This window comes from Ammodytes marinus (assembly GCF_949987685.1).
Source record: "Ammodytes marinus genome assembly, chromosome: 19".
NCBI lineage: Eukaryota > Metazoa > Chordata > Actinopteri > Uranoscopiformes > Ammodytidae > Ammodytes > Ammodytes marinus.
In genome coordinates this window covers 22,381,854-22,404,003 of record NC_137223.1, presented here as the reverse complement: position 1 = coordinate 22,404,003, position 22,150 = coordinate 22,381,854, and the positions used below count along the sequence as shown (strand labels likewise).

The window sequence follows — 22,150 nt, the reverse complement described above, 5'->3', positions numbered from 1 at the left end:
TCTCTCTCTCTCTCTCTCTCTCTCTCTCTCTCTCTCTCAATTCCTTTCCTACATTTTTTTTAAACTTTTCTTTTCTCCGGTATTCCCTCTCCGTCCTTTCTCGGTCCATTCATCTTGCCTTGAGTGACCCAGTATCTTCTTCCGTTTTAGGACATCATATTGTAGGTCCTCTCTGCTCAATGGCCTTGTTCTCTTTATACCCTGAAGCTATCCAAAGAGCCCAAGAGGGGCCTCAAAAAAACAAGGTCAAACTTTAAAACTTGGTATTGCCTCCACACCAAGTACATCTCTCCTCAGTTTATACTTAGTGTTAATTGTAAAGGGCAAGACAAATGCTATTTCTTGTATTAGCCAAAAAATAATGAATGTATGTGTTCGGAACTTGCCCAGACAAATAATTTAGTCCCATGTTAAACACGTAAGAATATTTGTTGGCAAAGTTGTTTTTAGTTGATTTCTAAAGAAAAGTTTAATCATTGGATGTCAGCAGGTCTATTTCGGTAATGGTAAAAACAGCCCAGGCCAAATAGAATGGAATAGTTTCCAATGGTTTTGCCCCTTTATTTGCTTTTTTCTTTATCCTTAAGTGACTAGGAGGTATTTTAAGTTTTTGTTGATTCTTGCGCCTCCTTTGGATTAAAGCGGTAATGATTTTTTTTTAACACCAGCACTGCTGTTCTAAAGATCTTTGCCAGTGGAAATACAGGCTTTTTCATTCTGTCAGACCTGAGCAAAGGCATTAATAATAACTATAGAAAAATATAAACGTTCCTCGTCGTCTCTTTAAGCAAACTCTAGAATCTGTTGAAAAAAGCGTACTCAATGTGTAACCATAGTTCAAACTGTTCTGGGTACTCTACTACTACTTTAATTTGCTGGATCGATGAAGGATAAAGCATCAAGTGTGTGTTTATGGAGGCTCCCTGAATAAGTCATGATAGAATTATTCATCAGAGCGATCAGTGGGACATCTCCTCTTGAAGTGCAGTTGATCTATCTTCAGAAGACACTTGAAACAGACTTAACTTGGTCACTTGCAAGATCTGTTAAATTCGGGCTACATTCTCTATATCTCTGACATTCCTCTCTCTCTCTCTCTCCCTCCCTCTCTCTCTCTCTCCCCCCTTCCTCCCTCCCTCCCTCCCTCCCTCTGTTCATAAACCTATTGATTGCCACTAACCGAGCGGAAATGCTGCTAATATCATTTTTGATTCGTTCCATTGATCATCAGCTAATCTGGCGATACTGCAGCCAGATGGACGGAAGCACATTTGTCCCTAAATCTAGATTTTAATGATAACTGTAAAATAGACCAAAGAATTTCATCTCTGAGACGACCGAGATGTATCTTCCAATTAAACATATTCCATTGATTAAACACTAGTAGAGAAAACTTTTTCTTTTAATCTTTATTCCTTAATGAGTCTTTTTTGTTTTGTTATTTTAACTTACAAATGTTTATCGTCGACTTGAGGAAAAGTGGGAAATTCATCAAGCATAAGATTGTTGGTGAAGAAATCATTCAATTATTCATTCAGTCAAAAGATGAAGCAGTTTAGATGAAAAAGGATTATATAAAAAATGTATTAGAATTGAAAAGAAGGCATTAACAGTTATCAATCCAACAATTTTAGTGAAAAAAAAAATTCTCCATAGATATGCTGTCGATGACATAAAGTCTCCGAAATGGGGATTTTATTCTGCAGCCCATCAGTAATGTCGGTTGCCTTTTTAGTAATTAAATAATGATGTTGTAAACCAACAGACAAGGGAAGGGTTTTGGCAATGGAAGCCAGTACTTGAGTTACCAACTGCTTTGTCCTTTGTCCTGTGACACTTTCTTTCTTCATCACTTTTTCACACACACACACACACACACACACACACACACACACACACACACACAAACACACACACACACACACACACACACACACACACTGGTTACCAAGTCGTTATCTGCCTTCGGCCAGTATGTCCCCACAGCTCTTCTATTGACATGCAGACTGATAAAGCTCTTGCAAATCACTGCCACAGCGCTTCATGCTGACTCGACTTAATGGGATGAGGCATTGTGTGGAAGTGTTTGTGTTGTGTTGTTGTGTCTGGATCCCCGCTCCACCCTGATATTAGCTCTCCATTTGTCCCTACATGCATTGTGGTGATGACTATATTTAACACAAAAACTCATAAGAACCTCAACTTTAAAATGTTTGAAAAATTCTAAATATGTATTTGCAATTGCCATGATCACAAGTGTTTTGCATACAATTATACATTCTCAATCAGGTTCTCTAAACTACACCAAACTTTCAGATTCTGAGGGTCTCCACTTTGATTTGATCTTTTTTGCTTTCATGTTCTTCTTCGGACTTTACTCTCACAGAGAATTAAAGAGCTACATTTACATTATAAATTATACATACGTCACTAAGTTAGCTACCCACCGTCACCCACCATTACAGAATGTTCTTACTCTTAAAGTATCTGCTCTCTAGCCAAACTGCTGCCAAAACCAATGTCATAATCTTAATGAGGCTGCAAAGTTGAAGCTTACTCTTCTGCCCCCTGCTATCTTTCCTTATCTCATAGTAGAAAACGTATTTCAAAAAATTTCTGTTTGGGACAATTTCCCTCCTTAAGCTAGAGGCTTTGAGGCTGAAGCAATCAATCCTGAGCTTTTGGGGTCTTGTGGAGTTTGATAAATAGGTCTCGATGGAGAATGGCTCTATTAGTACAGCCTGGTGAAGCTGTCACACTGGGTGACCCTGTTAAGTGCCACTCTGTCATGGAGCCGTTTTACTCTAGATGTGATAGGAAAGTGAACTTGTTCATCCAGCGGCACTGTGAAAATGCGGCGCTTAATAAAGACCGATAACAGTTTATTAACATCCAAGGCAGCTAGAGCTACTTTAAATGCAACAGTAGAAAGTGAGAGTAAGGCCCCTACTGCCTCACGGGGAACTTAAACATAGAAGCTAATGTCATCAGCATATCAACTGAGTGGTCGTAAAATACTAACATGATCAAAGTCAACTGATCTAGTGAAATTCGACCAGCTATTATGTCATGTTTCTTTCATAATCTGTGATCTCACTTATAAGAAACCAGTGTGCCAAATAAAACAGCCTGTAAACTATGAATTTGTTCAAGAAGTAGTCAAGATAACCTCTAACTATTTTAACCAATACATATTGAGTGTAACACTTTTCATTTTGAGAAGTGAACTTTTCAGTGATCTCTGGTGACCAAGTATTTAAAAGACACATTATCTCATTGACTACAGATGTAACTTTTGACAACTTTTTCTTGTTCTTTATCAGGTGAAGTACCGCTATGGTCTTTATATAACAGATGAGCTCATATCTGGCATTGTAACAGCAGACATGAAAATATGGCATTGATAATAACAATGTCCCACTAACCAGAGACAATTTTTAACTACAAAAATTTTTTTGGGCCTTAAATGTATCCAGAGATGTTTTTAGAAGCAAACACACACACACACACACACACACACACAGATTCACAGACTTGCTCTAAATTCATCTCTCTTTGCCATTAACCTGAGGCATTATAAGGCAGCGGTGATATAAACCCCCTAATTAAGTGGCTCACTTTGAATCTTAATCGCAATTCACGGTACAATAGATTTTAAGACGAGAGGAAGAGATATTAGAGCTAAGAAAAGCTGGAGGAAAACGTAGGTCATGGCATGGATGAGGGGGGGGGGGCAATGAAAGGGTTGGCAATGGCATAGGGCACAAAGAACCCTGCTATCTAATATAATACTAGAGTAGCGTGATATGCCACTTCCTGGTGCGACGTGCTAATTTATGGAGATGGAATGCCTTTTGTGTTTTTCCACGTTACTGCTTGGCATCACAGAATTAAAATCACTGCTGTTGGCACCGGAGGATGGGCTGGAGGGTATAAATCGAGCAGGCTACAATTGTACATTTCACAGCTGGCCAGGAAATGGCTACGGGTGGGAGAGGTTGAATAATAGGGGAATTGGACACCCCTAAAAAGGACAAACAAGATACACAAGGCACTAAGTGGAATGGAGTATGTCTTCCAATACAAACAGTCAAAATTCAAAGTGACATCAATCTGTAATGACCTATTTTTTTCTGGGTCATGGCTTGGGATCCATATCTGTTGTATGGACCCCTTGAGCCCTTATTTTTGGACTGGGCGATAAAGCCAAAAATACAGCTCTGGAAAAAATTAAGAGACCACTCCAAATGTTCAGTGTTTCTTGTTTGACTATTTAAAGGCATATTTTTTGAGTAGAATGAACATTTTGGTTTTATAATATAAACAACTACCACATTCCAATACATTTTGTCATTAAGAGCATTTTCAATAAGTTATATAGATATGAAGATTTAAGAAAAATCCAGATTGGTGTCTAAATTTTTTATGTAGGAAATATGTGATGTGAGATGGTCTTGATTGATATTCAGTATCTATACTGTTTCGTAATTTACCTGGAGTAATATCTTCCATCTGCCTCTAGATCCCACTTAAGCTCTTGACTAGTGTTTGGTAGCTTTTTAAAACTTGTCATGTAAATTAGACATTTGTTACGATTAAACGTTCATTCATGATTTTGGGGAACAGTAGTTGACGAGATAATCTGAGTCTGACCATGTAATTTTTTCATGGTCAACCTCAGGAGATGGAATCTTATGAGTTTTGCGCAGTTGTCAGTTGTGTGGCATTGAAGAAGTTCTTAAATAGTTCAGAAAATAAGGATATTTCTCTGAGCTTTCCTTTTCCTAGTTGGCCTAAAAAGTTAAGAAATGTTTAGCCAAATTACATCTTAATCTTAAAACATTTATGTGAGAATATTTGAAAGGGAATTGAATACTAAACCATGATTATATATTTACTTTCGACTGGCCTTGGTTTATATCTTATTGATAATAGCAAGGGTAAAACAAGGGCGGAGCAAATTAATTAAAAATCTCTGGGCTCGGCCTCCAATAAGCCAAACAATCAGTCCTATCAGTGTAGGTTTATGCCAGCTGATCTTTTTTTGTTTGTGATGATAGTTCAATGTGATACATTGGTGTAATCTTACCATAATCTCTAAAAAGTCCTCTAGTTCTAGGTCACAAAAACATTTAATTAACGTTTCCAATCTACTTTCCAAAGAGAATTGCTGAGTGTTTGCCAGTGTGCTGCATTACATTACTGTTTGGTATAAAGCACAGCTCATTATCACATCCCACCGAATGTCTGTGTTGAGAAAAAGAGTGAAAGTCACCACTGTGCCTCCAATTTCCAGCTAGCCTTTTGATATTACCTTTTCATATTCTTGACTGCTATCAAAATGGAGCCGACTGAGATCACAAAAACTGTCAAAAAGAACAATTTCTTACCATCTAATAGTAGTTTTCATTGCTTTATCATTGGTCTAACTATCTATCTACTGTGTCTGTCTATCTATCTATCTATCTATCTATCTATCTATCTATCTATCTATCTATCTATCTATCTATCTATCTATCTATCTATCTATCTATCTATCTATCTATCTATCTGTCTGTCTGTCTGTCTGTCTGTCTGTCTGTCTGTCTGTCTGTCTGTCTGTCTGTCTGTCTGTCTGTCTGTCTGTCTGTCTGTCTGTCTGTCTGTCTGTCTGTCTGTCTGTCTGTCTGTCTGTCTGTCTGTCTGTCTGTCTTTAAATTGGTATGAAAGCCAGATGCGATTTCTGTAAGGATATAATTATGCTAACACCTTAACTACCTATACAGTATATTTACAATATTGCAGTATTGTCCGTAGAGCATGTTGAGTTCATAAACCAAACAGTTATTTTACAGCCTAAAGCTGGTAATAAGTGTCATTACATCCCATGTGAGAAATTGGATGAAGAACGAGCCAGTTGGTAACAGTTCTCTAGTAAACATCTGCACCATTGGTCCAACATAAGAGTGGACTCCCATCAGATTGGTTAATACAGTTATATTGGGCTGTAGGCCAGTGGATTAAGGCCAATTTCCAGTCCCAGTTTGGGAAGTGACTTAACAACAATGAGTTTCCATCAGAAAGCTCATGAATGCCCTTCACAAAATGGAACAGAGGGAACTTACTGACCCAATATGTATGAGGAATATTGTTTTATTTCTTTGACGAGGAGCTTCAAGTAAATTCAGTGTCTTTGTTTACCCCAAGTAGTTTAAGAACTGCAATAATAGTCATCAAACGGACTGTTCTGGGTTTTTTGGGGTTTTTCTTTTAAACAATTTTTTTTTTCATCTAAAGAAGTTCCAGCCAGCATTACAGATGTCAAACAGGCTTAAATTTATCTTTGGAAACTTGCAAACACCCTGTCGAGATTAATGATATTCCAAACACACCCTTGTCTGGTCTGTCTCCAGATTTATACTTTCTATCTGCCCTTCATCGGTTTGTGTCTGTTGGGTTTAAGCAGCGGCTTTTCCCTTCAGTCTTTCCGTGTTGTGCTCCTTAAAGGGGATTTAATGTTCCTGACGGCCTGGCTTTGGGAGGGATCGGGTTGGGACAGGGGTGAGTTGGTGTGTGTGTGTTTACCAGCCCAACTCTAACCCTACCCCCCTATCAAGCAAAGAGCTTTATCGTTCATCAAAGGGGTTTATAAAAAAGGATTTGAAATAAAGATGGCTAGACAGATCAAGTCCAAAGTTGACTGAGGGGAAGTGGGTGATAAAGAAATAATGTATTTTTTTTTTGGAAGTAGGTAGAACCAGTCAAACACAGTGTAGTTTAGATTTAAAGGTGGAGTCAGCGATTCTGGAGAACGCTTGTTGACAAAATCACTTTTTATCGAAATCAGTGAATATCTTCTCACAAATTAGCTGATTGTCAGGCTCAGTGAACTGGTATATAAATGGTTTGTAAACAAAGTGGGGCAACATGCCCGTTTACAAAGCCTAAGCTGGCAGTGTATTAACACTGGATTTTGACAACAAGCATTCACCAGAATCACTGACTACACCTTTTAAGGCAACAATACATGATGTCAGCCACATGACCATGCCACATTAAACTAACTAGTTGTAGACTTTCGCATCCTATTTTAATGTCTGCATCGGTGTGAAGCTAACAAAAATACAGCTCAAACGTTCCAACTTAATCAGAGTTCTGCCATGATGGGTTTTTCCCCTCGCCAGTTATGTTCCCTGACCCGTGTCTGTACCTCTGTGCTCGCTGCCTGATGCTGCCGCGGTGCTTTCTGTGTTTGGTTGACTTGATTAAATCCATAGTGTAATGGGAAACAAATTATGGCTTGTGCAGCATGATGAGTTGAAAAGAGGGGCTAATTAGTATGTTCGTCCACCTCCTTGTAGAGATGTGTTGTGGTGTGTGTGTGCGTTTGTGGGGCACTTTTCCCACTTCACACTCCTCCTCCTCCTCCTCCTCCTCCTTCTTCTCCTCCGCCCTTTTCTAATTTGTAAGATGCCTCCCGTGTGTGTGCTTGTGTGTACCTCGTCTCCATGTGTCCACTTGTAGCTCTTGAAGTGCCGAGATCCTGGCGCGCACACACACACACACGAGATCCTGGCGTGTGTTTGAAAGTGTAGTGAATTGCTAATATGTATTCATGAATAGTTACTAGGAGCATGGCCACAGGAGTCATCATTCTTTAGCCTGGAAGGAATCTGTCAGTGGCTCTAATGATCCAGCAGACACACACACACACACACACACACACACACACACACACACACACACACACACACACACACACACACACACACACACACACACACACACACACACCCTGTTGCTAGGTCCTCCGTCCTTGTCAAGTATGCATGTTAGTAATTGTCTCTCAGCCAGCATCAGGGGAGAGGCGGGGGCTCTAGTAAGCTCCAATTGACTGACAGATGGACACTGCGAATCTGCTCATCAAACTTTCTGCCAGACTGTAGAAAGAACAATGCAAATTCACCACCCATAAAACTAGTCGTTTTACATTGTAACAATCCGTTGAAGTTCACTTGAGAACAAGATGACGGACAAACATTGGCGAATAATTATTGGTTTTCTAACATAACATTTTAGTTGTCGTTGCATTTTTAAAACATAACGTCTGAGTCACCAAGAGTGTTAGATGTCTTCTATCAAAATGTATTGCCTTTTTTCAGCTGCCAGTTTAACAGGTGTGCCTGTGTTGTTGATGAACTGCTTTTCTATCATGACTCATACTGCTCTCTTGTGTAATTTCCCAACACAGCACTCACTGTTCCTAGAAAAGGATTATTATAAAATACAATTTCAACAGTGGTTCGAAAGAGGATGGTCATATTATCTAACAAAAAAAGTACAGAAATGGTGAAATGCATTGTTCAAATAGTACTCCATTATGTACTCAGCAGCTATGGTTCAGTGTCTTTTTATCGTTCTATTTTTTTTTAACAAAGGCCTTTGTGTCCTTCTCCCTTGTGCAGTGGTGTTGGTAGAAACTGGCCCTGGGCGTCCGGTGGCAGCAGCATCCTGGCAGAGTATGGCACCTTACATCTGGAGTTTATGCACCTCAGCAAACTCTCCGGGAATCCTGAGTTTGCACAGAAGGTAACTTGACACTCACGAGAACAGATCATCCCTGCGTTCCAATACCCATACTTCCTTACTGTTTAGTATGCCAGAAAAAAGATTTAGGATGTCCCCAATACATGCAAGTCAATTGTAGTATGTTGTAAATACATAAATGCCCCCCACTAACTCCAATAGCATTTTGGAGTATTCGTCTTTATTCTTGACATTTCTCAACATAATGAAAATAAATCTTCCTTATCTGATTTTTTCTTTCTCTCCCATGGCCCTAAAACTCTTCTGTACTTTAGTATGTTGTGTAGTAAAAAAGAAAAAGTATGTGATTTGGAACGCAGGGCATGTTGCTTTTTCCCGACATGTAATAGCTGTGCTTGATATCCACTTGTATTCTTTCATTTTAGAAGTGTTTGTAATGTCAGTTAACTTAGTAAGGTTTCTATTGCTTTTTTTATTACTCACTGTATTTTCAATGCACTGCACATTTGGATTCTGAAATGAGCACATTTAATTGATGCATGTGTGGCCGCAGAGAGTGTTGATATTTTTAAGGGTAAACTAAAACGTTACCTTTTTAGTCAGGCTTTTTAATTAAACAACTTTTTTATTCAGTTATTTAATTATTTATTTTATTTTTATTAATTTATATCTGTTATAGCCTATTTTATTTTGGGGTGGGGTTGTATTAAGCAATTTGTGTTATATTTGATTGTATGAAAAGTGCTATATAAATATTGATTGATTGATTGATCGATTGATCGATTGATCGATTGATTGATTGATTGATTGATTGATTGATTGATTGATTGATTGATTGATTGATTGATTGATTGATTGATTGATTAATTGATTAATTGGTTAATTTCTTTAATCATTAGGTAATGAACATCCGGAAAGTGTTGAACCGTCTGGACAAACCCCAGGGCCTCTACCCCAACTACCTGAATCCCAACAGCGGCCAGTGGGGTCAACGTAAGTCCCTCTTCACACCTCTATCAATTCCAATCCAATTTGTCTTCTGTCTAGCCTTGCTGCTCCTGCATTTCCCACTGGTATTAGTACTTGAGTCTCTCCCGGCAGTGCCCTTCAAACTCACAAGTCTTAAATGCTATGCCAACCAGCATGTGTCCTCCTGTTTCTCATGTTCGCCTCAGTTAGTAAATGCTGCCTCTTATATTGTTGCTGGAGAACTGGTTTTACAACTTGCATACATCATTAACCCTATTTCAATCAGCCTTCTACTAGACACTCACCACATGTAGTAGCTTGTAAACTAAGCTGACATGTAAACAAAGGGCAGGGTATTGGCAAGGACCTCACAATAAGACACACACCATGATACATGGGTCACAATATTATATATCACAGTACATTCCGATACGAAGCATATTGCAATACTTGGCCTTGCTTATATTTTGCCATGCTGCTTCAAACAATTCAGTTTGCCACGCCCACTGGAATGGCACCCGGCAGTTTGAGGCAACTAACTGTATCATGTTTATTCACTGTCAGTAATAAACACAATCAGACAGTCAGTCACAGCCACTCTCAGTTCTTTTAAATCAAGTCTGAAGACTTTTCTGTTTCCATTTTAACCTGCAATTGTATTGTATTTAAAGGTTCTATTTCTATTCATTAGCTTTTTAATGTTTTATTTCTATTCATACACTTTTCTAATGTGTATTTGTATGAATTTTAATCTTGCCCCTGTAAAGCACTTTGAATGGCCTTGTGTCTGAATTGTGCTATATAAATAAACTTGCCTTGCCTTGCCTTACATTAGCTTAGCATCTCCAATAAGACCATTATCTATTGCACATGTTGAACATTTAATCAGTGCTGCTCCCATAAATCCTCCAGGAACTAGACTTGCTGAGTCATCACTCAACACTCACATTAAAGCAGATTGAATCGGCCAGTGTTTCTTTGGGATACTTCTTAGAGCTACTTGGGAACCTTCCATATGACCTGGCAGTAAAAAATGGGTTCGGCCCTTTGAAGCTCCTGGGTCATTTACAGTTTAAACAGAAGGTAAACACTGCTTAGGGTGTGCCAATCATTGCACATTTTAAGGACCGTAAGCTGTTGTGCTGAATTAATTCTAAATCGTATTTTCAGTCCATTGGTTTGCATAAACTAAATGTTGCTGTATATTCAGTGACAATAAAGTATCATTTAATCTGTCAATATAACCAAATGCAGTTTCTGCATTTCTGTTTTGTTGACACAAATGCAAGACAGGCTCACAAGTTCCTACATAGGAATGGAGATGAAAAAGAGAGAGAAAGATGTGGGAATGTCACACATAAATACAGTGTAATTAAAAATGAAAATAACAGGCTACGCTGACACATCTAAGTTAATTCTCCCCTGGACTTAGAGGCTTACGTCACAAACATGAACATCATTTTGCAGTTATCACTAGAAAAATATCTCCAAGGTTAGATTTTATTTTTTATTTTTTTCAAAAGATGACACTGAAACATTAATGCATGCAAATTACAACTTGTCTGGATTGCTGCAATGCACGTTATGCAGATCTGTCAAAGAAAACCAATCTACACCTGTAATTTGTACTGACTAAAACCAGGAACGCACGTATCCTTCTGGCATTACTATCATCACACAGGCTCCCACTCAGATTCAGAATTTTCTAAAGTGTTAATTATATTTTCTCCATGAACTTGCCCCCTATTACTGAACACATATGAACACCTACCATAATGTATTGGATTGTTAATAGAGCTCTAATATCCACTGACTAATACACAACCACAACATTCTATGGGGAGTAGTAGGGTTGAAATGTTTTTATTTATGTAATATTTATGTATAGATTATTTCCTGGAACTTGTTCTTATTCCTCAAATGCAATATTTTCCTATTTTATTATACATTATTCCTTATATTCCTTGTATTCTACTTAAAGCAGACTCACTTACATTCCACTTAATAAAAATTGCTATAATAGTAAAGTGTTATTATTTTTGGAAGATTTCATCTCTTGCAACAATGACAGAGAATAGTTAAAGCAAAACATATGAACATCTGTTTAAGCTGTAGTTCAGTTAAAATTTGTACATATAAGTCTAGCATTTGTTCTTGAGTTTTCTATTGTTATTGGTGGACTGCATCACTGATTACTTTACCGCCAAGATTGGTTTATTTTCAGTGATTGTTCTTGAAGCAGTGAGTGTATTTGTCCTTCCTCTCTCCCCTTATCATCACTGTTTCACCATGAACCTTGTTACTCTTCTTAAATTACAACAATCTAAGTCAAAGTCAAAATTATTTCTATAGCACATTTAAAAACAACATCAGTTGAACCAAAGTGCTGTACAAGATACAATACAAAACAACATATAAGATACATGAAAAAAAAAGTTAGGAGTGTCAAAGTCTCAACTTGTGTTAAAGGCCAATGCAACAAAAGTGAGTCTTCAGCAACGCATTAAACTGTTCAACTTTACAGGGATCCAGGTTCTATTCATTCACACACAGTCATACCACTGCAATCCCCAAATCTTATCCTTAACACAATTTTTTGTGCTTGTGTTCGTTCGCGTCTCCGTGATTCTGACAGGTTGTTATTTTGAATCCATTACCAGACTCTTCAAACCGTGTAGCGGAAAAGGTAACGATGATAATAAAGGTAGAAGTGAGACTTTAAGGAAGACGAGAGAATTGGAATGATCAGTAGAAAAACGGAACAAAAACATTTAAGAAAGGGAGAGATATGATAGGTGTCAAGCTGTGAAAGCCTATCTTTGTGCCAGTCATCCTATGTCTGAGTAGAACAGGATTCTGAGTAGATATAATGAAACTGACATTTTCAACCCATTCTAAGTGATTTTCCGAACTCTCAAGAACAGCAATTATACCTTAGAACAAATTCACAGTGACATACTTTTTCAAATTGTCACTTTCTTAAAGGAAGAGTCCAATGTTTTACAAAATGCACTTATTTGCTATTTTGCATGGAGTGCGATGAGATTATTGACACCACTTTTTATAAACGTATGAGGCTACAGCCAGAATACAATTAACTATTATCGTAGAAAAATCCTCACAAGCAAAATATACTGGCTAGCACATAAACCCTCCAAAACCAATTGTTTTTTACCCTTTTATTGTACAGATAAAAAAATATCATCTGTATAAATGAACAAGCTTTATTGGTGCTGTGTTCCCCTTGTTGCCAGAATGTATGCTAAACTAACTATCTCATGTTTTTTTTTTTTTAAAGGAGTGAGAGCTAGTCTTCCTGGGGTCCGAACTTAGCCTATAATATAGTAAAAACATATAATTGTTGGATATACACGTGAAAATAGATGTCCTTGCACAATTGAGAGTGTTGTGGATCATGTTTGCCTAATTCAGCAAGTTCAAAACCGCAAATTAGTGCATTTTCCAAAAATGTCGAACTACTCTTTTAATGTTTTGGAGACCTGCAGTTTTAATAAAAAACTGAATTGGATATGAGTTATATTTTTCATCATTATCTAATTTCCTCTCTCGTCAAATAAATGTCCATCTAAATCCTTTAGTGGCCGTGAACTAAGCACACCATCAGTAACATTAGCGAAATGATCCTTTGGGCGTGCTGCGTTTTCATTTCAGATACCTACCGAGAGCCTCAGAGATTAGGCAAATTTAGACTAATAATTAATTCAAAAAGTACTGTTGTTTGTTTTGCATACAAAATAGCACAGGAGAGACCGGAGTGTTTGAATCAATATGGAACCACACATGCAGATGGGGGAAAAGTGAAATTAAATCCACCAGAAAAGCTGAAGTAATGTCTCCAAAGCTGTTAAAGATCTGATTAAATTTTTTATTTCCTACTAAAAAAACACACACTCGCACGCACGCACACACACACACACACACACACACACACACACACACACACACACACACACACACACACACACATTTCTCTTGATTTCCACAAGAAAGCTGTGGCGTAGATAACTTATAAATGCTTGGATCCAGTTTCATCATTTTGTTTTTCGTATCCATGGAGTCCATGGAGTTCACTCTTAAGCATATTACCAGGAACTGTGTTTTTATCCAAGTATTTTATGCAAATGATGACGTATTTAATTAAGAACACTGAATAGAAACGGCAGGTTTAATCACACAAAACAACCTTCACTCATAATAAAAACATCACTTTTATGCTTGTCTTAGTGGGAAAGGTTTTCTCAACTTCAAAAAAATGATTCAATATTGATGGAAATGCATTTGCTCAATAAATGATGACCCTGGGATGTTTGCAGCCTAATATCTCTCCACCAAAGCACACACACACACACACACAAGCACACACACACACACACACACACACACACACACACACACACACACACCTAGCCATGTTTAGTGGGTGTTTTATTATTTAATATAGCTTTTATGTTACCATGTATGAATAGGAACTGTTGAGTCATAGTTGAGTCATATTTTCCTAAATGTCAAATTATTGCTTTAAGCACAGCCTTAACGTGAGCACTGAGCTAGCATCTCATGTGGAAAATAAAGGTTGCTACTTACTACATTCATTTTGCCATCACTATATGGTTCTGAACACAAGAATACATCCCAGTCTGATCAAATTAAGCATTAGAATTAGAATTATGATCTTGAACTAATAATCCTTCTTTGTGACTTCTCTAACCAGACAGTTGAAGTTCCGTTTGGCAAATAACTGATGCTAATTTTTTTATGCATGTGTCGTCTCTTTTGATTGTGTGTCCTTGGTGTCCCTAGTATAATATCCAACTCATAGAAAGCAGGGCACGCTTATCGGCTCAAACCCAAACCCATCTTCCCAGCCCGCCGCCAGCCTCCCTTTCTCTCCTCTTCAAGATGATCACGGCTGACATTTAATCTGTGCGCTCCACAAACAGAGCCGGACTCTCGTTAATGACTCATTGCATATGGATGAGCCTTCACTGACAATCACCAGGGCAAATACAAAAGCACAGCTCGGCGGGGCTGGAGGCTCACCTAGTATAACATACCTGACTCGAATGCACACAAACGCAGGCACACACGCAAACACACACGCAAAGACGTACACAATCTAACTCGCTCACTCACTCAAAAACACACTCACACACGTGCACACTCTCACTCACTCACTCACGTACACACTCTCACTCACTCACTCACTCACTCACTCACGCACACCTACACACACACACAATACTGCAGTAGTATGTCATACACTATATATTTGTATTACATACATACACACACCAGCACCGTGTCAAGTGAGAATAATCTATGGATGGTACAGCATTTCATTTGTAATCTAACCAGCGTGCGTGCGTGCGTGCGTGCGTGTGTGCGTGCGTGTGTGCGTGTGTGTGTGTGTGTGCGCGCACATTATAATCATGGTTTATCTGTGTGTTGTAGATCATGTGTCGGTGGGTGGCCTCGGTGACAGTTTCTATGAATACCTGCTGAAGGCCTGGCTGATGTCTGACAGGACCGACGAAGAGGCCAAGAAGATGTACTATGATTCACTGCAGGTAATACACACACACACACACACGGACACCACGCACACACACGGACACCGCTGACAACCCATACACACTAGAAATCTCTTCAAGTGTTAAGGTGACTTTGGCATTAATACAATAAGTCGATCTACAGGAAAACTCTTTTGATAATCGATTAAATGGAAAGTAAAGCCCACTGAGGCAGATGGCTATTTGTGATATTGGGCTATACAAATAAAACTTGAAATTTGATTTGATTTAAATCATTTGATCCACGTTTCAATAATATATGTAATTATAATTATATATATATACATTTGAATACATTTATATAGAATATATAAAGCGATTCTGGAGAATGCTTTTTGTCAAAATCTAGAATCTAGAATGAAATACCTCATTAGCCGCGTATTTCAGAAAAACCTTATCTGTTTAAGGGTTTACCTCCCGAAAGCTGTGATAGACTTTAGACTTTTTTTGATAGTACGACTAAAAGAAAATCATAATTTCTCACTTTCATGCAGGTCCCTAAAAGCACCATCTGTGAATGGTGTTAAGCACCGCTCTTTACCGACCATCACATCAGGTTATAGCTCTGGATCTGTGTTGGTTATAGTTTCCAATCTGTTGCACTTGTACCACTGAATGTGGTCTGTTGCAAGACTGAAATGTAACATTGCATTGTATTTCGTCAGTGTATGAGAGATTTGAAAAGACTACATGTGTAACCAATATAGACAGTCACAGCCAGTGACCTCGAATAGGAAGTTGCTCTCATTGAATGGGTTTTGTACATGCTGTTTGGAGATGGGCTGCATGGATTTTCTCTCCTCAGGGTTTTTTAGCTCCCTCTGAGACCCTAATAAAGGGCTTTTTCATAACAGTGAACAACAAGCATGAAGCCTGCCTTAGATACTGTAAAATGCTCCCAGCAGGGAAGAATGCACAAGAATCCAGCTTCCCAAATAACCTTGAAGCTTAAAAAGGGTTGTTTGTGAGAAAATGAAAGGAATAATTTAAATGATAACTGTTATTACCATGTATATATTACTGTATATTTCAGGGGCACATTAGATCGTAGCTGGTGTTTGACTACATTAAGTTGTGTTTGACTAATGTGGATTTATAGTTTGCTTAAAGTAGAACATTTGTATATGCTATGATTCACTTTGACCTCTGTCGTGCCAACTTTTTCAAATATTTAGTGTTTCCTGTTAAAGCAGGTAGATAGATAGATAGATGGATGGATGGATGGATGGATGGATGGATGGATGGATGGATAGATGGATAGATAGATGGATAGACAGACATACTTCATACTACGTGTGTATTCCATTCAACAACATAAAAAGATATACAAATGTAAGAAATAAAAAAAATACTTAATTTAAACAAATTGTCATGATGAACGTTGGGGTCTAAGCAAGGGATGCACCGATCCACTATTTTTAGTTCCGATCCGATTCCGATATCTGGGTTTTGGATATCGGCCGATACCAATACTGTGCGATACGATATCATAATTGTTATACATTTTTTTGTTGGTGGTGATGTTATGTATAAGGCTAGGAAGGCTTAAGCAATTCTAATTTAAAAGAGCAAGAAATATACACAAATGCATATAGGTTTATCTAGCAGAATTATAGTCATACAAAAAAAATCCTTCTCAATGATCACTTCTGCCCCACTAGAATATGTGGTGGTCTGTTTGTCTGAACAGTCTTCCTCTCTCTGTCTGTATTTTACATAGTAAAATTTATCACAGTTTAATTTACCACTTCCTTGACTTGGATTAGCTGTGGTTAGCTCACTGGCTAACAAACTGATATGGACTGTATGTCAAATTAGAAAGTGGTGTCCTCTCTCCCTCCACCGAACGTCGGCGCATCGGCCCCATCCTAAGCTGGAAGATGCTGATTTTTCAATAGTTTTTTCTGAAACACACTGGGGAGCAGATTTGTTACACAGCGACTGAAATGCTGAATGTACCATGAAGTGTTATTTTCTCGTAATCCCTCCCAATTTGACAAGGATTACAGGCGACAGCAACAGGGTGAATATCAGAGGCACAGCAGGGGAAATGAAATGATAACTCTGCTGTGATGAGGGTGTTAAACATGTTCGCACATCCAAAATATATTTAGTTTTTCTCACTTTTTGAGATTTCTTTCTGGCAATCATGAAAACTTCAACTGTAATGATCCATAGACCTTGTTGTGCTGGATTTATGAAATGGAAAATGGACAGAAGAAAGCAGTGTGAATGCTTATTGATAAAACTGGAGCACACCCACCCTGCCCAATTCCTTCTTTTTGTGGATAAAAACTGAAGTTAAACTTGTTTTTTTACCACATTATTTTGCGCTCTATATTTTTTACACGTTAAATAATTTTAGTATCAAATACATAAGGGATTCTAAAATGGTGAAGTTAGTTTGGAGTTGGGTCTTCTCGTCTCTTCAAACCAACTTAACCGCGGTGTCGGAGTAGGGGGACTTAACAGGCTGGGTGAGTGAGGACCTAAACCGGCAGTGGCGATGTGGGTAGGGCGGTCGTCCACTGGGTTGCAGGGTCGGAGGTTCGATCCCCCGCCTACCCACCACATCTCAAAGTGTCCCTCAGTAAGACACTGAACCCCACATTGAGAGCGACTTGCATGGAAGCTACTTCCATCTGTGTGTGTGTGTGTGTGTGTGTGTGTGTGTGTGTGTGTGTGTGTGTGTGTGTGTGTGTGTGTGTGTGTGTGTGTGTGTGTGTGTGTGTGTGTGTGTGTGTGTGTGTGTGTGTGTGTGTGTGTGTGTGTGTGTGTGTGTGTGTGTGTGTGTGTGTGTGTGTGTGTGTGTGTGTGTGTGTGTGTGTGTGTGTGTGTGTGTGTGTGTGAATGGGTGAATGTGGTAAGAAATGTAAAGCGCTTTGGGGCTGAGAAAATTGTCTAAAAAGCGCTATATAAGTCAAGTCCATTTACCATCCCTAAACCCCTTCCCCTACTCTCTGTCCTTCAGGCCATAGAGACCAACCTGATAAGGAAGTCTAGCAGTGGGCTGACCTACATTGCGGAGTGGAAGGGGGGTCTGCTGGAGCATAAGATGGGTCACCTGACGTGTTTCGCCGGAGGCATGATCGCTCTGGGCGCTGACGGGGCGCCTAGCGACAAGACCGGACACCAGATGGAGCAGGCCGCAGAGATCACACGCACCTGTCACGAGTCCTACGCCAGGACCGGTAAATGAGCTCACACAAGACGATTTTAATTTTTTACTATTATTATTTTTTGACATTTTAAAGCTTTATTTAGATAGTACAGAGTTGAATTGGGGAGACAGAGAGAGAGAAGGGATGACCTGCAATAAAGGTCCACGTGTCGGATTTGCAATGAAGGCCGGAGCCAATATGGTACGTGCTCTATCCACTACGCCACCGGAGCGCCACACAAACACAAGCCATTCTGATTCAAAGGAATTATGATTATTATTAAAATGGTTACTGTAGTTTAAAGCTAGTCAGCTATACACGGCATATTCTTAATACTTGGCGTATTTCTCATAGAAGTCAGTGATTCCGGAGAATGCTTGTTGTCAAAATCAGTGAATATCACCTCACAATTAGCTACCTTTCCATACTGTGTGCACGCTGAAAAAGATATAGGGTTTTAATAAGCAGCCTAGGCTCTGTAAACTGGTATGTAAACAAAGGGATACTACCCACCGTAGCTAGCAACATGCCCATTTACAGAGCCTAGGCTGTGTTTAAATACTAGAATGTTTTTCAACGGACACACAGTGCGTACAGGTGGCATATTTTCAGGTGATATTCACTGATTTTGACAAAAAGCGATTTTGACAACAAGCTTTCTCCAGAATCGCTGACTACACTTTTAAAAAGGTTGCAATCACATATAAGGTTATCAGCTTATATTTCTTTAGGATCTTCTGCAGTGAAGCAGTTATGTCTGTTGATTTCTGTCCATGTGCTTTTAAGCGAACATCTAATTATCGTTCATTCAAAAGTAAAGTGGTTTTGTTAAAATAGTTTTATTTTAAGACAAATGATGTGTGCATGTAAGATTTTATTTTTAATCTCACGTACAATTATTAATATTATTTTTTATCCGCCTCATTGAATTCCATACGCCAGTCATATTGTGAGTCATTATGTTTCAAAAGCAGCGCTGGAGGAAAACATTTGAAAAAACACATTATTTCTTGGGTCCGCGCTGACCTGAGGCTAAGCACTTTATGCTGCACTGCACCCAGTTCCATAACTTGAATATAAATACATGTAAATATAAATGATATAAACAAGTGAGTCACAAGAAAGAAAACCAGTCACCATTTAATATTCTTTCCAATGCACTTAATGTTTGGTCTCCCATACACATAAGCAAAGAGTTGTATGTAAAAAAGATTAAATAAATTCTGCTTCATAGCTACAGTGGCTTGAAAAAGTATTCATACCCTCATTTTTCATTTTCCTTCCATTTCACAATTATGTGCCACTCTGTGTTGGTCTATCACATGAAATCCCAATAAAATAAATGTACGTGTGTGGTTGTAATGTGACAAAATGTGGAAAAGTTCAAGGGGAATGAATACTTTTTCAAGCCACTGTATATAATGTTATTTTCGTTTCCCTCTGCTGCGTAGGTTTGAAGCTGGGTCCGGAGGCATTCCGTTTCGATGGCGGAGTCGAGGCCATCGCCACCCGACAGAATGAGAAATACTTCATCCTGCGTCCAGAGGTGGTAGAGACATATCTGTACATGTGGAGGTTCACACACGACCCCAAATACAGGGAGTGGGGCTGGGAGGTCGTTCAGGTAAAAATGCTTGTTATTTGAAAAGAAAACTGGCTTTGTGTGTGTGTGTGTGTGTTTGTGTGTGTGTGTGTGTGTGTGTGTTGTGTTTGTAAATATTTGGGCAATTTGGACAAAAATGTGTCCATCTTACTTCTAAATGGAATTTATTTCTGCGAGGTTAAGTTCTTCAACTTAACATTGAATGAGTAATTCACATGCTTTAAATTATTTTTTTTAAATCAGTAAGGAACATTAGGGAAGGTCAATTTATGTTTATGTTTAACAAAAAATCCAATGTGGTGAAGTCAGTGATTTTGGAGAAAGCGTGTCGTCAAAATAATGTTTTGTCAAAATCAGTGAATGTCTCTCGCAACATGCCCGTTTACAGAGCCTAGGCTGTGTATTACCACTGGAATTTCTTTCAGCGTACGCACAGTACTGACAGGTAGCGAATCATGAGGAGACATTCACTGATTTTGACCAAAAGTCAATTTGTCAACAAGTGTTCTCAAGAATCACTGACTCCACCTTTAAGTTGATGATGCCCGATCACTTATATCTTGTATATGTCTGCCCCTCCTTCAGGCGTTGGAGCAGCATTGTAGAGTAGAAGGCGGCTACAGTGGAGTGAGAGACGTCTACGCTTCAACTCCCAACCACGACGATGTACAACAGAGCTTCTACTTGGCAGAAACACTCAAGTAAGGCACACACACACACACATACTCTCACACACACACATACACACACACACACACACACACACACACGGCACTGTATGTCCTCATATGATTGTGCTGTCATTTCAACATGGTGGAAGGACAAGGCCCCTGCAATCCCCAAACTAACAGACATGTCAGACATAAACACGCACACACACTCTCACACACTCTTTCGCACACACTTACGCACTCACTGACACACACACGCACACACATTCACACACACACACACACACACACACACACACACACACACACACGGCACTGTATGTCCTCATATGATTGTGCTGTCATTTCAACATGGTAGAAGGACAAGGACCCTGCAATCCCAAAACTGACAGAAATGTCAAACTCAAACACACACACACACACACACACAGACACACATGCTCCGACACGCACACACACACACAGTCTCTCTCTCACAGACACACATATTCACACACACAGACATGCGCACACGCACGCACACAAACACACACACACCCTCTCGCACACTCTTTCACACACACTTACACACACACACACACACAGAATATGATGTTGTTATTCCCCCAGACTGAGCTCCAGAGAAGCGAGGTCAGTAGCGAGGTCACTTCACTCACACGCCGACACATCGAGTGAATCTGGGAGGATTTTCTGCAGCTGTTTGTTACAGTCTGAGAAAACCTGGATTTGTTGTTTAGTTTTTGAGTAGAATCCACCCACACTGCACTGGAATGATTTCTCCCTTGAGACGTAGAATAAAAAAAAATATAAAATAATAATTTCAAATGTGGAAGTTAACCACTAAATGCAGAACATATTTCGAAAAAAATACCAGTTATCACCCTCACGTTTCAGGAAACACATGGTCTGTTTATATACTGTTTATATACATGTACTTGTCTTTTAATATAAATATGTAGAGTAAAGAACTTACGTAACTTTGAGTGTGTCAGAGAAGTGAACATTTTCTAAATTATATTCTCATAACTGAATAAACACACTTTCCACACAGGAACAATGTGATCCCTGGAACACTGTTTAAAGTTAGAAAGCTTCCTAAAGTTATTGTTTCACGGTTGTTGTTTACAGCAGCAGGGCGCACTGTAAATAAAATTGGTTTAGATTTATGAGGATAGAATTATTCAGTACTAAGAATTGCATATAGAGAAATTATGTTTTGTAAACTAACTGCAGGCTCTGTAAATAAGAACAGAGAATCGGAGTCTCGCTCTGATTGGTCAAAGTGTACAGCTCACTTTGACCAACCAGAAATCACATACTCCAGCTTTAAGTAACACGAAAAAAGTGCAAAAACACAATCTGTGAAAACACCAGATGTCCCTACACACCAGCAGCTACTACTTCTCACTTCCTCTAAATCGCCTGATATTTTTTACTAAACTGCCCCCGTGTGCCTGTCTCAGTTTGTATGTGTTAATGTTAGTGTGAGAGTGTTGCCACAAATGGATCTTTAAATGTGTTGACAGTGTGGTGCCTGGTGGCTAATAGGCCTTTCCCTCTCAAATGGGATTCCAACTGCGTTTAAAAAAAAAAATCTCAACTACAGTTTAACCAGTGTGAATGTGTTGG

The 22,150-nt window shown here is 38.9% G+C and overlaps 1 protein-coding gene across 2 annotated transcripts in view; it reads left to right on the top strand.

Annotated features, from left to right (window-relative positions):
- The window catches only part of man1a1 (mannosidase, alpha, class 1A, member 1), a 134,234-nt gene that overhangs the window by 101,900 nt on the left and 10,184 nt on the right, over window positions 1–22,150 (top strand). For both annotated transcript variants that reach the window (XR_013845364.1, XM_080047908.1), the window contains exons 6-11: window positions 8,445–8,568; window positions 9,426–9,519; window positions 14,968–15,083; window positions 18,058–18,277; window positions 19,699–19,871; window positions 20,436–20,551. Coding sequence is in view for 1 of the 2 variants with exons in the window: in XM_080047908.1 (XP_079904034.1) it covers window positions 8,445–8,568; window positions 9,426–9,519; window positions 14,968–15,083; window positions 18,058–18,277; window positions 19,699–19,871; window positions 20,436–20,551 (843 nt within the window). In the remaining variant the exon portion in view is untranslated. The remainder of the gene's footprint in view (window positions 1–8,444; window positions 8,569–9,425; window positions 9,520–14,967; window positions 15,084–18,057; window positions 18,278–19,698; window positions 19,872–20,435; window positions 20,552–22,150) is intronic.